Source organism: Macrotis lagotis, chromosome 5 (assembly GCF_037893015.1).
Source record: "Macrotis lagotis isolate mMagLag1 chromosome 5, bilby.v1.9.chrom.fasta, whole genome shotgun sequence".
Lineage (NCBI taxonomy): Eukaryota > Metazoa > Chordata > Mammalia > Peramelemorphia > Peramelidae > Macrotis > Macrotis lagotis.
In genome coordinates, this window is record NC_133662.1 from 241,377,037 (window position 1) to 241,393,036 (window position 16,000).

The following is a 16,000-nucleotide window of genomic DNA, read 5'->3' on the forward strand; positions in this document are numbered from 1 at the left end:
GTGATATAAATGTTAATTCTTATTATTTAGTCAGCATGATGTAGTGGCAATTTCAAGTGAGACTTGAAATCATAAAACCTGGATTCAAATGCCACTTCTGACATTTATAAGCTATGGGACCCTAAACAAGTCACAGTCTGAGCCTCAGTTTTCTCACCCATAAAATGGCGGGGGGAGATACTGCTTGAATTCTCAAATTCAACAAAATATTCAAAATGGGAGCGCATTGTCTTTTCCCTCAACCCATGTATCTCCCAAACAGCCTCATTTTTGCAAGGTCTCTACCATTCCTCCAACTATATAAGTTTGTAATGTGGGAGTCATCCTTGATTCTTCTGTCTCTGTATATTTTGTCTCTTTCTCTCTCTCTCTTCCTTCCACAATTTAAATCTCTTGTCTCTTGTCTCTGTGTGCCAATTTATCTTTCTTTTTAAAGCCCATTGTTAAGTTTTCAGTGTGATCATTTACAACTCAGATCAGCAGTCACTACAAAGCAGGGCTCCATCTACTATTTTGTTCATCATCTAGACTAAAAAAAGTAATAGACTAACTATTGATTAGTCTATTGACAATGTAGATTGAACTTAAATGCATAAAATAGAGGTGTGTGGTTAGCACACCCTGCACTATGACCTCACAGTTGCCAAGTCTTTATTCTACCTTCACATGTCTGTGATTGACACCTTTCTATGCCCACAAACTCATCACTGTTTGAACTTGCAACAACCTCTAAATTAGAGTGTCCATCTCTATTCTCTTTTCTCTCATAGGATCCCAAAGTAATAGAATCATCAATTTAGAGTTGGAAGAAACCTTAGAAAAGACATTGGCACCTAGGTAGTGCAGTGGGTAGTTTGGGCCCAGAGTCAGAAAAACCTGAATTCAGATCTAGCCTCAATATTTAGTAGCTATGTTTGTCTTGAGCAAGTTGCTTAACCTGTATCTGCCTTAGTTTTCTCAACTTTAAAATTGGAATAATTTTACCTTCCAGGGTTTGAGAAAAATCAAAATTGATATTGTGCTTCAGTTTCCCTTAATTTTGATTTTAACAGGTTGTTGCCAGGAACAAATGAGTTAGCATTTTAAAAGTATTTAGCATAGTATCTGGCACTATAGCTATTATTATGATTCATATATTATGGATCTATAGACATTATATATCATTTTACTTAATATTATATATGATATTAGTATTTATATATTATATTATTCCATCTCCTCTCTCCATTATTCCATTTCCCCCTTCTGGGCCTTTATTTAAGAAGTACCCCATACTTAGAATGCCACTCAACTCACTTCTGCCTCTCCCAATCCATACCTTCCAAGTTTAGTTTAGAAGTTACTTCCCTTGGGATTTTTCCAGGTGTAACAGTCTCTTCTTCTAGAAATTGCTTCCTACATATTTTAAAAAGTATATTTTGCATATTAATCTACATACATGCCCTAGTTTTCCAGTAGGATGTAAGCTCTTTAGAGATGAGCAGAACCAGAAAAACACTGCACACCCTAACGGCAAACCTGGGGGTTGTGATCAACCTTGAAGGACTTGCTTATTTTACCAGTGCAACAATCAGGGACAGTTTTGGGCTATCTGCGATGGAAGAATGCCATCTGTATCCAGAGAAAGAACAGTGGAGGTTGAACAAAGACCAAAGACTATTACCTTTAATTAAAAAAACCCATTATCTTATTATGTTATTTTGTTCCTCTTATACTTTCCTTAAGAATATGATTTCTCTCTCATCACATTCAACTTAGATCAATGTATAACATGGAAACAATGTAAAGACTAACAGATTGCCTTCTGAGGGGGTGAGGGAAGCAAGATGGGGGAAAATTGTAAAACTCAAAATAAATAAAATCTAAAAGTTAAAAAAGAATACAGGCTCTTTGAGCATAGGGTTTGTATCCCCAGCATATAGCACATTGCAGATAATAAGCATTGTAAGATGTTTAAAACTAACAGTTTTGTTTCATTCCACATATAACCTTTTCTTAAAAATTGTAATTGTGATTATTGTTGTTCATCTTTCCTTCTTGAAAAGGACAGTGACATCATGGGGGTCATGCCTTGATTCTTGTGTGAACTAGATTTGAGGGAGGCAAAATCATCAGCATCACTCTCCTTCAGAGTCATCTACCAAGACAAAAGTTCAGATGATAGGCAATGACCCAAGAGTCAGTTGAGTGACCTTGGCTTTTCTAAATTAAGGGCTTTCCTAGGACTCAGGTTGTCTGTGGCAATGTTCATTAAGATGAGATAAAACATTGGCCCAATTTATCATCACAAAAATATCGACTGGTAGGGAAAGACCCCCAGTTTCTGATCAGAGTAGAAAACTATTGTTATTTAAACTCCTTATAAGTCCTATCAAAACATAACAAATTATGGTGGTTTTAGTCAAGGGCCTCAATTGGAAACACAACTGACTTTTTAAAAGTCTTATTTTTTCAAGAAATCATAAATGAGAACTGCACAGAATAAAAAGTAAATTTGCCCCAGCTTTTTGAAAAATACTTGAATGTGGAAAAAATCTAGCTCCCAGACCTCAAAATACTTTGAAAAGGAAAAGGAGAAAAAAAGAAGAGGAAGAAGGAAGGAAGAAGGAAGAAGAAAAGACACAATCGCCAGATTGAGACCCTAAAGAATCAGATTGGGACCCTAAAGAGCAACTGCTGCTACTCTTTAAAGATAATATGGTAAAAACAGTTAACAAAATGTTTTCCTAAAAACCTGATCAACTCCTTCCCACAAATACACACAGTATATGGGAGAAGTTTAAATTAGATCATAATAATTGTGATGCACATGTTAATTTTTTATTGGAAAAAAAATATACAAGCTGAAATGGATTTGAGACAAATTGTGCCAAAAATGTCATTTAAAAATGATTTTAAAAAGTTTCTAATGCTCTAAAAATCATTGATTAGAGAAATGCAAATTATAACAACCCTGAAGTATCATCAGATTGGCTAAAATGACAAAAAAGGAAAATAATGTTGAGAGAGGATGTGGGAAAACTGAGACACTAATGTATTGTTGATAGAGTTGTGAACTGAAACCAACCATTCTGGAGAACAATTTGAAATTATGTCCAGAGTTATAAAACTTTGATCTAGTAATACACTGCTAAGTTCATGTCCCAAAGAGATCATAAAAAAGCAGCTCTTATAGCAGCTTTTATTGAGGTGGCAAAGAATTGAAAAATGAAGGGATATCCATCAATTGGGGAATGGCTGAACAAATTATGGTAAATAAATGTGATGGAGTACCATTGTTTGGTAGGAACTCATAAGCAGGACTTCTTCAGAAAAGCCTGGAAAAACTTGCATGAACTGATTCTGAGTGAAGCGAACAGAACCAGAACAATGTATACATTAACAGATGCATTGTATGATGCAATTGTCATAAACTTCGCTTCTCTCAGCGGGTCAATGATCAAGGACAATTCTAAAAGACTTGTGATGGAAAATACTATCCACATTCAGAGAAAAAAAACTAGGAGGTCTGAATACAGATCAAAGCACACTATGTTCACTTTTTAAAACTTATTTTATGTTTTGTCTTTTTCTCATAGCTTTTTTTTTAGTTCTGATTCTTCTTTCACAACATAACTACTATGGAATTATGTTAAACATGATTTCACATGTATAACTTCTCTAAGATTACTGGCTGTCATGGGGGAAGGATGGTTGGTAGAAAAATGGGAAACTTTCAAGTTTACAAAAAGATGAATATTGAAAACTATCTTTGCATGAAATTGAAAAAACTAACATTTAAAAAAGTAAGCAACAATAGAGAAAAGGTTTTCTGATACAGTACTAGCAGAAAAAAATAGTGTATCAATGACGAAACAGCTAGGTGGGGCAGTGGATAAGATATACTTGGGGGGCCTGAAGTCAGGAGGACACCTGTTCTCAGATATTTCCTTCCTAAGGGAACCTAGGCACATCACTTAAAATTGTTTGCCTCAGTTTCCTCATCCATAAAATGAGTTGGAGAAGGAAATGGCAAGCCCCTTTAGTATTTTTGCCAAGAAAATTCCAAATGGGGTCACAAAGAAACAGGCATGATTGAAATGACTGAACAACAACAGCTTGTATAATCCACACACCCCCCTTTACAACAGTGCAACTTTAAGTTCATCATGTTGGCTGTTCATAGCTCATGCAGAGTTACAATAGCACACTTCAACATTCTATCAGTTCCTAAAGAAACTTCTTTTTAAAAAAAGGCATAATTCAGATATTCCCTCATTTAAGCAACTCCATCTAAGTTTAGATTGCAAAAGGGTTTAGATCTATCTAGAGTAAGCCACACATAACATGTTATTTGAACAATTTTCCAAAATAGAGTTTCTGAACAATGACAGCAAGATAAGAAGAAAAGCATGGAATGAAGTTCTAATTCCTATACATGCAGGTGGGGAATGGGGAGGAATCTTTTACAGATGTTACAAACAGAAAAGACAAATAAAGTTGCAGAAGACATTTAACGCAGCCTCAGTTATATCTTCATTTTGCTGTCATCATTTGAACAAATTCTTCATAGTTTACTTGGCCATCACCATCCATATCGGCTTCCCTGATCATTTCATCAACTTCTTCATCTGTTAACTTCTCTCCAAGATTTGTCATCACATGACGAAGTTCTGCTGCACTAATAAAACCATCACCATCCTTGTCAAACACACGGAAGGCTTCTCGAATTTCTTCATCACTGTCTGTGTCCTTCATTTTTCTTGCCATCATAGTCAGAAATTCTGAAAAGTCAATTGTGCCATTACCATCAGCATCAACTTCGTTAATCATGTCCTGTAATTCAGCTTCTGTGGGGTTCTGTCCAAGTGATCTCATTATAGTTCCCAGTTCCTTTGTTGTTATACTACCATCTCCATCCTTGTCAAATAATGCAAAGGCTTCTTTGAATTCTGCAATCTGTTCCTCAGTCAGTTGTTCCGCCATGATATTAGATGTTCTAGTGGTCAAGTTCCCATCAATCAACCCCCACACTCACTGACTGCACTGAGACTAAAACATAACCTTTAGCAACTTAGCAACTGAATGCTGATTATGACATCTTAGTCAATGATTTTAGTCTGCCAATCCAGTCAGACTTGGGATTTTTTTTAGACTGGACAATAAAAGAGAAATTTTAATTATGTTTTGCGCTCAAGACATCCGGAACTTACAAAATTTTAAGTGAAAAAATTTAAAGCCACCATTTTAAAAACATGGGATGACAGAGCTAAGATGGTGGAGTAAAGTCTCACCTGAGTTCTCCTCCAAACTGCTCCAAATATCTTTAAATAATGACTCTAAACAAATTCCAGAATGGCAGAACCCACAAAAAGACAGTGAAACAATTTTCCCAGTCCAAAATATTCTAAAAGATTGGCAAGAAAGGTTTTGTCACACCTGGGTGAGAGTGGAGCACAGTCTAGTATAGCCTCAGTCTCAGCAAATCAGAAGCAGGTCTTGGGAATTACTGAATCTTCAGTGCCAGCATTGCTTCTAGACAGTCCACAGACAGTAAAGGGGGTTGAACAACCACAGGGATCTCTTTGCTAACACTAAGGTAGGATTCTGTTGCTTTACCTGTACTCAGATCTTCATAGTCCAAGACAAGGAGTACTAGCACAGAATTCACTGCTGCAGAGGAGTGGGGACCCTCTTCACAGTTCCAAGGCACTGGATCACACCACAGGACAGGAGAGATATAAATATGTCTCTTTAGATCTCCTTCTTGGAAGAACTGAAAATTTGCAGGTCCCTAGAAGTATCTCTAAAACAGCTGCACAAAACTCTTGAAGTTTGGCACGGTGTACTTTCCACCCTGGAAGCAGAGACCACTTTTAACACTTCAAAGTCAAGTAATAGGCTGGGGAAATGAGGAAACAAAAAAAAAGTTCTGATCATAGAAAGTTACTATGGTGACAAGGAAGATCAAAATGCACACTCAGAAGAAGATAACAAAGTCAAAACTACTACATCCAAAGCCTCCAAGAAAAAAAAAATATGATTTGGTATTGGGTCATAGAAGAGCTGAAAAACGATTTTGAAAATCAAGTAAGAGAGGTAGAGGAAAAATTGGGAAGAGAAATGAGAGATGCAAGAAAAATCATAAAATAATGAGTAAAGAGTTTGGTGAAAGGCAAAAATAATGAAGAAAATAACACTTTAAAAACAGACTAGACTAAATACTAAAAGAAATGAAAAGAATGCTTTAAAAAAGTAGAATTGGCTATATGGAAAAGGAGGTATAAAAGTTCACTGAAGAAAATTCCTTAAAAATTACAACTGAGCAACTGAAGGCTAATAATGTTTTTCAAAAATCAAGAAAAAATAAAACTAAACTAAAAGAATGAAAGAATAGAAGACAATGTGAGATATCTCTTTGGAAAAAACAGCTGACCTGGAAAATAAATATATGAGAGATAATTTAAAGATTATTGGACTACCTGAAATCCATGATCAAAAGTCTAGATATCATTTCTTAAGAAGTCATCAAGGAAAACTACACCCTGACATTCTAGAACCCCAGGTTAGAATTAGTAATTGAAAGAATCCACTGTCACCTCCTGAAAGAGATACCAAAATGAAAACTCCCAGGAATATGATAGCCAAATTCCAGAGTGAGCTCCCAGGTCAAGGAAAAAATATTGCAAGCAGCCAAAAACTTGTTTCAAGTATCATGAACCTACAATCAAGATAAAACAAGGTTTGGCAGCTTCTTAATAAAGGATCAGAAATCTTGGAATATGATATTATAGAAAGCAAAAAACTTGGATTACAACCAAGAATCACCTATCCAGTAAAACTGAGCATAATCTTTCAGGGGAAAAAAATGAATATTCAATGAAAGAATTTTCAAACATTTCAGATGTAAAGACCAGAGCTGAATAGAAAATTTAACCTTCAAATACAGGACTCAAGGAACATAAAAAGATAAACAGGAAAGGGAAATCATAAGGGACTTAAAGTTAGACTGTTTCCCTTCCTACATAGGAATATGATACTTGTAACTCCTAAGAACTTAATTAGGACAGTTCAGAAGGAATATATGTACATATAAATGTGTATGCGTATAAATACACACACACACACACACACACACACACACACACACATATATATATAGGGCACAGGTGTGGGTTGAATTTGAAGGGATGATATCTTTAAAAAAATTAAGAATTACAAGAGGAAAGTACTGAGAGAAAGAGAAAAAGAGAGATAGAATAGAATTTGCTGAGGCTGGGGATGCACTAGACAGCTGTACTCTCACCCAGGTAGGACAGCCCTTTTCTGCCAACCTTCTAAGATTGGGTGAGGGGGTAATCAGAAGCAAAACACTTTTCAGGAAGGGCAGGATGGAAGAGATGAAAGAAAAGAATAAAAGGGGGAGGAAATAGGATGTAGAGAAATAGCAATAGTAACTGAAAAAATTTTTTGATTTCTCAGATAAAGGTTTTATTTTTCCAACATAGAGGACTAAATTAAATTTATAAAAATTAAGAGCTATTCCCCAATTGAGAAGTGATTAAAAGATCTGGCTGGTTTTCAGATGAATTAATCAAGGTTATCTATAGTCATATTAAAAAAGACACTAAACTATTCATTGGAAAAATGCAAATTAAAACAATTCTTCAGTATTACCTCATACCTATTCAATTGGTTAATAGGTCAGAAAAGGAAAATAAATGTTAGGATATTGGAAAACTGAAACATTAATGCATTGTTTTTGGAGTTATCTGATTTGAGCATTCTTTGGAGCAATTTGGAACTATGCATACTCTTTGACCTAATGTCACTACTAGGTCTGTATCCCAAAATACATAATAAAAAAGGATTCATATTTAAGTAATATTTTAGCAACTGTTCTTGTGGCAATGTGAAAATTGAGGGGATGCCCATAAATGTGGAATGGCTGAACAAATGGCCATATGTGATTATGATGGAATACTGTCTTTCAGAAAAATGTGGAAAAATTTACATGAGCTGATACGAAATGAAATGTACTGTGTACAAAGTAACACCAACATTATAAGTTTTGATTGGTTGTGAATGATGCAGCTCTTCTCAGCAATACAATGATACAAGACAACCCTGAAGGGCTTAATGATGAAAAATGCTAGGTATCCCCAGAGAAAGAACTGATGGTCTAAATACAAATTGAAGCATACATTTTTTTTACTTTATTTTTCTTGAGATGTTTTAAAAATCTGTTTTCTTTCGCAGTACTGAAGCAGGGAAATTCTGGGCACAAATATTGTACTTTTCTTTTGCATTGGAAATAAATTTTACAGTTTTTTTCTGTACTGTTAGTGTTTTTCTCTTCTGTATTGGCTTTTGTAAACTCCCATTTCTGACAATAGCTAACCCCAATGTATCCCTATAGCCTTGTGAATCCTAAATCAATCTGGACTTGACAGCAGTCATATTCTTGACCTTGGTCCCATGCACTTGTCCACCAGGCAGGCCAGCTACTCATGCGCAGTAGATAATTACTATACACCATATGTTAACCCTTCCTATACCAGTATTAACCCTTAAATGCCAGGCCGACCTTACCACCATAGAAGTGCATTTAATGAGGATATGGCCCTGAGCTTGCCCTTTTCTCCTATGCCACATGACCAGGTAGCATGTTGCCCTGCTTACTACTGTGAATTTTTCTCCATAGATGCTTAATTGGCTGGTTTTTTCTATTGATTTTTTTTTGCTGTAACTTTTAATAAATTTTCTTTTTTTTTAACCCTTGCACTCCAGGGTCAGATGATTCTGCCAATTCTTCTCTACATGTACCCTAACTTTAGCCTAGGGACCTAGGGACTAGTCACAAAATAACTAGTATAGCAATGTTTTGCTTAACTACACATGTAATCAGTGAGGAAAAGTGAGGAAGGAAGCAGGAAGAGAATTTGGAACTCAAAAGTTTTAAAAATGAATATTAAAAATTGTTTTTACATGTAACTGGGGAAAAACAAAAAATATGCTAACGTGATTCTATGATTAGGACATTTTGCATTTGTATAAAGCATATTTTTCTAAGAGATTTATAGCATTAGTGTACAGAAAAATATTTAAAGCATTCAGGTATTTCTATTTATGATCTAAGTGCAATATGTGCATACTTGGAAGAAAAATACTGCTTTCCTGAGAAAATCTTCTAAATCAAAACATAAAGCATCATTCTTAGCATTGTGCATCATTTAAATAATTTTTCTTTAACTCTGGCTTCATTCTAACATTTATTTGTATCATATGTTTTTCATTTGCAAAAATCCTCACTATATTCACTTCATCCTACCTCCCAATTAAATTTCTTTCCAATTTCCCCATTACATAGATTGCAACTTTCAGAAGTAACTATCAGTAAAAGGACTCAATCATTCAATGTTTAGTGAGTCATTTAAATAACTATAATCTCCTGTATCAAGCAGTTTCTGAAAGCAAGTTTCCTAGAGAAATTAGTTTAATATTCAAAACCAATTTATCTGCTTCATATGGAAGGCAGAGACTTTGTAAGTTACTAATACATTAAATACACGAACAATAACATGAAATTCATGTTTTAAAAAGAATGAAACCCATGTTTTACTGTAGGGGTGTAAAAATTGCAATCATATCTTTGAACACACACACAAAATAGTTTTATTTATAATAACATTTTCAAGGGAACTGAGATTATTTTTCCAATTATCTTTGTTAGACATATGTTAATATGAAGTATACCAGTTAAATTAAACATTGAAGTTTACACACAATTAAAATCCAGATACTTCTCTGCTTTCAAGAAGCTCACACTCAAATTGATGTAGAAAACTCACAGGACAGCTAGATGGCACTTTGGATAAAGCACCTGTCCTGGAGTCAGGAGGACCTGGGAAAGGTCTGACCTCAGACGATTAACTGTGTGATCTTGGGCAAGTCACTTAGCCCTGTTGCCTTGCAAAAAAAAAAAAAATAGAAAACTCACATAAGAAAAGGCAGCTGCAGGGAAGATGGGAAGCTTCCCTGGCTTAGAAGGACGTGGGTCAGGAGGGAGCTAAGAGCAAAGATTACCTCCCTGTAGTTATTGCATGTGATCGGGATTAGTCCACAAGAAACTTTGCTTTCCCAAATCAGCTCTCATTCCTTTATTTCTCTGAGATTTCTTCAAGCTCTAAACTTCTATGAGTTCCCCAACTCAAAGTCAAAGAACATAAGACCATTCATATCACCTAGACACCAATGGATATTTTGTGAATCTCCCACTCCTAATTTTTCAACTAAAATATCAATCTATCAGTAAACATTTCTTAAGCACTTAGAATGTGTGAGACATTATGCTAAGTGTTAGGGATACAAAAAGAGGCAAAAGAGTCCCTGCCCTCAAGGAGTTCACCATCTAATGGGGAACTTGGAAATTCCTGATCTGAGAGGAAATGTTTTTCTACAGAGATTAAATGCAGAGAAGATGAATAAAACCCTTGTTCTTACTCAGAAATAGATCTGGTCCCCCAAGGTTTTAATTTTCTATTTCCTGACAAGCTTCTGGAGCTTTTTTATTATCTGGTAGAGAGAAAGAAAAAAATCTGCAATATGGAAAAGTAGCTGCTATTATGCCTCCAGCCATCTGGCCATTAGCTTTTGCAATGTCAGTGTATCCTTTTCTGATTTTAGACAAATTATCATTTTCAGACTTGACTTAAAACTGGAAGGGACTACAGAATATAGCAAAACCTCATTTTAGAGATGAAGAAATTGCCACCCAGGGAGGTTGTCAGTAAGTGAGTCAGTCCACAAGTATTTGTGAAGCCCATTCTATGTGACAGATGGAGTGGGGTAGAGATGGGGGGAACCCAAGAATGACAAAAAGTGATCCCTGCCCTCAAGGAATTTACATTCCAATTGGAAAACAGCATTCTATTTTTTTTTTTACTTTTCCACAGGAACTAGGAGAGACATGTTCTTCAATAACGATCAAATTGGCAACCAGTTATATTCTTGAAATGTTCATTTTACAAATTAATTTTTGGGGTCTATTCCTTTCTCTTTGCACTTATAGTCAATCAGAAGCTAATTAACTACCTCCTTCTTGCCAGACATTGGGCTACTCTGGAGTTTCCATCTGCAACTTCTATACGTACAAGGAATGTTGCAGTAAGGTGGGAATTGGGGGCCAGAGGAGATTGGCCAATGATAGTGACACCCTGAGAATCCATAGTAACCCTATCTTACTCTTTACTTCCATCATGAAAGATATATCTATCTTTCTAAATCTAAAAACATGGTGTAAATGTAAACTTATAATTACTATTATTCAAAGCATTTATGGATTATTCAACTGTTAGTCACTATTTCATTTACTTCCTCATAACCATTCTTTTGAGGTGGGCAACTCAGAGGTAAGCTTTTTATTTTATTTTATTCTTTTTTAGTTTTTGCAAGACAAAGGGGTTAAGTGGCTTGCCCAAGGCCACACAGCTAGGTAATTATTAAGTGTCTGAGGCTGGATTTGAACTCAGGTACTGCTGACTCCAGGGCCAGTGCTCTATCCACTGTGCCACCTAGCTGCCCATAAGCTTTTTATTTAAAGAGTGTTTTTCTAACTAATGTGGAAATATGTTTAATATGATCATGTATATATAATCTATTTCTGATGCCTGCTATCTTGGGAAGGGGGAGAAAATAAATGTCGAAAACTATCTCTATATGTACAGTATTTAAAAAAAATAAAGCATCCAGATGCATTTGCTACTTCTTTAGGAGTAGATTAGGAAGATCTACAAAATTCAGGGGTTTTTTTTAGGATTTTGCAAGGCAAATGGGGTTAAGTGGCTTGCCCAAGGCCACACAGCTAGGTAATTATTAAGTGTCTGAGTCCGGATTTGAACCCAGGTACTCCTGACTCCAGGGCCAGTGCTTTATCCACTGTGCCACCTAGCTGCCCCTAAAATTCAGGTTTAAGATTACTATTTACTAAAAGAGTTTCACCCTGCTTCAGTTGTCTTGAGCACAGAGGATCAGAAAGGGAAATGTGAGATCCAGTTCCCTAAAGATGTCACAGACATTTGAAGCCTACAGTCCAGAGGTGTAACCTGCTCCCGACACACGATTTCCCATTGGCCACAGGAAGGCCCCAGAAGTCTCCATGTCTGTGGGTGAACTGGTATGTTTAGTTTATTTTTCTCTTGCCTTCTTTTGAATAAATATTGTTACTCTAGTCTTGAGTTTACCTTCTCATTTAATGTTTTGTGATGAAGAATTAATGTCATTGTTACTGAACTGTTTAAATGGAAAGTAAACTAGTACAGACTTTGAAAAATGTATATTACAGATAACCAGGGTTACCTCCCTCCAAGACCTTGAGAGTGAATTGTAGCAATGAGATTGACCAAGGCTATTCTCTTCCTCCCTAAAACCCTCCAGACCTGCTGTTTTTAGTATAACTTGGGGTGAGTGAGCCAGAACACAGAGAAAAGGGGAGAAATGAGGTGTCCTCTTGCATGGCAGCTTCACTTGCAGGGGTACCACCTTCAAGTCACTCAGAGGGGCAACCTCATTGTCTCCTTTGTCTTCTTAAACCTCATATTCAATCATTTCTGATTCTACAACATCTCTCAAAGACATTTTCTTCACATATTTACTCCACCTAATTCATACTCTCATCATCTCCCTCCCTTCCCCAACAAACCTCAATGGCTCCCTATTGTATCAAGGAATAAATATAAACTCCTCTAAAAGCTCTTCATCACTATCTGGTCCCATCCTACTTTCTAGTCTTCTTAAGACTTCACTCTCAGGGGCGGCTAGGTGATGGAGTGGGATAGAACACTGGCCCTGGAGTCAGGAGAACCTGAATTCAAATTTAGCCTCAGACACTTAATCATTACCTAGCTGTGTGGCCTTGGGCAAGCCACTTAACCCCATTTGCCTTGCCAAAAAAAAAAAGACTTCACTCTCTTCCTTGAACTCTGCCATACTGGCCTACTTCTTGTTACATACACATACCACACACACATACATACCACACACACCAGACACACACACACACACACAAACACACACACACACACACACACACACACACACACACACCTGCTTTTGCATTTCCATATCTGGAATGCACTCCCTTTGCTTCTTAGAATCTTTGGCTTCCTTTTAGACTAACTCCTATGCCTCCTCCTTCATGAAACCTTTCCAGCTCCCACCAACTCTTCCTTCTAAACTGCTTTATATTTACTTGGTATGAATCTTGCATATAATTGCACATTGAGAGGTTTCTTCCTTTAGACTGTAGCTCATTGAGGGCAGGGTCTGTTCCACTTTTATTTTTTTTTTTTATCCATGGCTCATTTTCATAAATGTTTGCTGATTGATTCCACCTCTACTTGAATACTTCCAGTAATATGTAATCTCTACACCAAATATTCTCTACTCTAAGCTCTTTCAAAAAACCAATTATTTTTTTCACATATTTCATTAAAAGTTGTAAATTATAAATTATCTCATTTGATTTTTACATCACCCTGTGAGGAATAGGTGATATTGTCCCATTTCTATATAAAAGGAAACTGAGGTTGGGGAGTTTAAAGTGTCTTGCCCAGGGTTACACAGCTAAAGTACTGTCTGAGAGAAGATTCAAACTCATCTTCCTCAATCCAAGACTGCCCCCTTCTACCCACCTAACTGCCTTTTGCTGAACACAAACTCAGTAAAGTTGGGATTGATAGCCTAATCTATCTCCCAGGAGCAATCTCAGGGTCATAAGGATAAACCACATTTCTGTACTCAGAGCTGTAGCTTTTATGTTTCCACTCATGTCCTTCCCCTTTACATAAATCAATAACAATGACACCATTACCATCCTGAAACATTTACTAAATGAGAAGTAAATACAAGGACATCATCATATAGCAATTACTCTACCTATAGCTAAGGTTAGATTGCAGAAGGACTTTGATTAATCCAGAGTAAGTCACATGCAACAAGTTACTTGATCAATTTTACAAAATAAAGTTTCTGGACAATGACAGCAAGATAAGGAGAAAAAAAAAGATGGAGGAATGAAGTTCTAATTCCTACACATGCAGTGGGGGGAGTTGGAGGGAATCTTTTACAGAAATGTTACAAAGAAAAGACAAAGTTGCAGAAGACATTTAACGAATCCCATATAATGTCTTCACTTTGCTGTCATCATTTGAACAAATTCATCATAGTTTACTTGGCCATCACCATCCATATCAGCTTCCCTGATCATTTCATCAACCTCTTCATCTGTTAACTTTTCTCCAAGATTTATCATCACGTGTCGAAGTTCTGCTGCACTAATAAAACCATCACCATCCTTGTCAAACACTCGGAAGGCTTCTCGAATTTCTTCATCACTGTCTGTGTCCTTCATTTTTCTTGCCATCATAGTAAGAAACTCTGAGAAGTCAATTGTTCCATTACCATCAGTATCAACTTCATTAATCATATCCCGTAATTCAGCTTCTGTGGGGTTCTGTCCAAGTGACCTCATTACAGTCCCCAATTCCTTTGTTGTTATATAACCATCTCCATCTTTGTCAAATAATGCAAAGGCTTCTTTGAATTCTGCAATCTGTTCTTTGGTTAGTTCTTCAGTCATGCTGTTAGATATTCTAGTGACCAAGTTCCCATCAGACAACCTCCACACTCACTGGCTACAGTAGGACTAAGCCATAATCTTTAGCAGCTTAGCAACTGAATACCGATTATGACATCTTAGACAATGACTTTAGTCTCCCAATCTTTGTCAGACCTGAGATTTTAAAAACATACAACTAAAACTAAAATCCTCACTGTCATCTACTGAAACATCAGTTTTACAGATAAGGAATTTGAAGTCTTCAGAAGTTAAGTGACCTATAGGAGTTCACATTTAGAACTGAAAGGGACCTTAAAGGCCATCAAAGTTTTTAATTCTGAGCCACCTCAAATTGCAGTTAAGGAAACTGAGGCTCAGAAAGATTAATGCCTTACCCATAGTATCAGAGATGAGATCTGAACCCATGTCTTCATGACTCCAAAGTCTATCTAGCCCCTATTCTAGCATCTCCTATGGGATTCTGGGATGCCATTTTTCAATTTGAAAACATCTTTGAATTTAAAAAAAATTCAAAGTCTGGCAAAGCTTTGCCAGAAAATAACTTCGGAATCAAACACAGGCAACATATATTTAATAAGGATTAAATCATTAGGAAATAGTATTAGGGATTCCCTTCTAACAATCTGAACATTAACTACCTAGCACACTGTGGAACACAAAGCATCAAAAAAGATTCCCTGTGCTCAAGGAGCTTACTAATAGCAATTTGACACAAATACCACCTTAAACAAGGAATTATCAACATCTTTTATAATCACAACTGAGAACAGCTCAAGAATTATGGGGAGAAAGATGGGTTTGATCAAGGGTGATTGCTTAAAAGACTTCATCTTACATGGGCAAAAGTATACCTACAGTTCAATCTTTTGTAACTGGTTATCTTTATGAAAAGTCCCTGAATTCCTAATATTTTGCCATACCTACTATATTAGTAATCACTATGGTTTTAGAAAATTGTGATCACAATCTCTTCTGCACCCAATTAGAAAATAAATCTTTAAAGAGGGAGTTGAGTCTTTGAATGGGTACCTCTGTTGCCCCTTTTTACCCTGGTCCAATGATGATAGGCTATAAAAATACAGATTGGCTCTGCTCAGTGAAATGTCCAGTCATGAGGATTCCAAAAGTCTCAGTTACATATACTTCCCCCCGCCCTCTGCAGAGAGGTAATGGATCATTGGTGTGAAATGAAACACCCATTGTCACACATAGCTGTTTGTTTATTTTGCTTAAATATGTTTACAAGCATTTATTTAGAAATTCTAGTGTATGTTAATTCCACCTTATACTGTCATTCTGAACAAGGAAGAATAGCATCTTTTCCAGTCCCACCTGAGGATAGCTAGCCCAAGGATTATAGGAAGAGTGCAAAATATGTATGTA

At 36.2% G+C, this 16,000-nt stretch overlaps 3 protein-coding genes across 4 annotated transcripts in view; all 3 read right to left on the bottom strand.

Moving 5' to 3' along the window:
- The window catches only part of TMIGD1 (transmembrane and immunoglobulin domain containing 1), a 56,223-nt gene that overhangs the window by 21,198 nt on the left and 19,025 nt on the right, over positions 1 to 16,000 (bottom strand). The window contains exon 1 of one of the 2 annotated variants that reach the window (XM_074189136.1): positions 5,599 to 5,828. The exons of the other annotated variant lie outside the window; for it this stretch is intronic. The gene's annotated coding sequence lies outside the window, so the exon portion shown is untranslated. Of the gene's footprint in view, positions 1 to 5,598; positions 5,829 to 16,000 lie in introns of those variants that run through there. 2 annotated transcript variants of the gene reach the window in all.
- On the bottom strand, positions 4,379 to 5,042 carry LOC141488775 (calmodulin-1-like). Its single transcript, XM_074189139.1, has one exon. The coding sequence runs from the start codon at positions 4,963 to 4,965 to the stop codon at positions 4,516 to 4,518; it is 450 nt and encodes a 149-aa protein (XP_074045240.1). The 5' UTR covers positions 4,966 to 5,042; the 3' UTR covers positions 4,379 to 4,515.
- On the bottom strand, positions 14,045 to 14,695 carry LOC141490152 (calmodulin-1-like). The gene has a single exon (XM_074190402.1). The coding sequence runs from the start codon at positions 14,615 to 14,617 to the stop codon at positions 14,168 to 14,170; it is 450 nt and encodes a 149-aa protein (XP_074046503.1). The 5' UTR covers positions 14,618 to 14,695; the 3' UTR covers positions 14,045 to 14,167.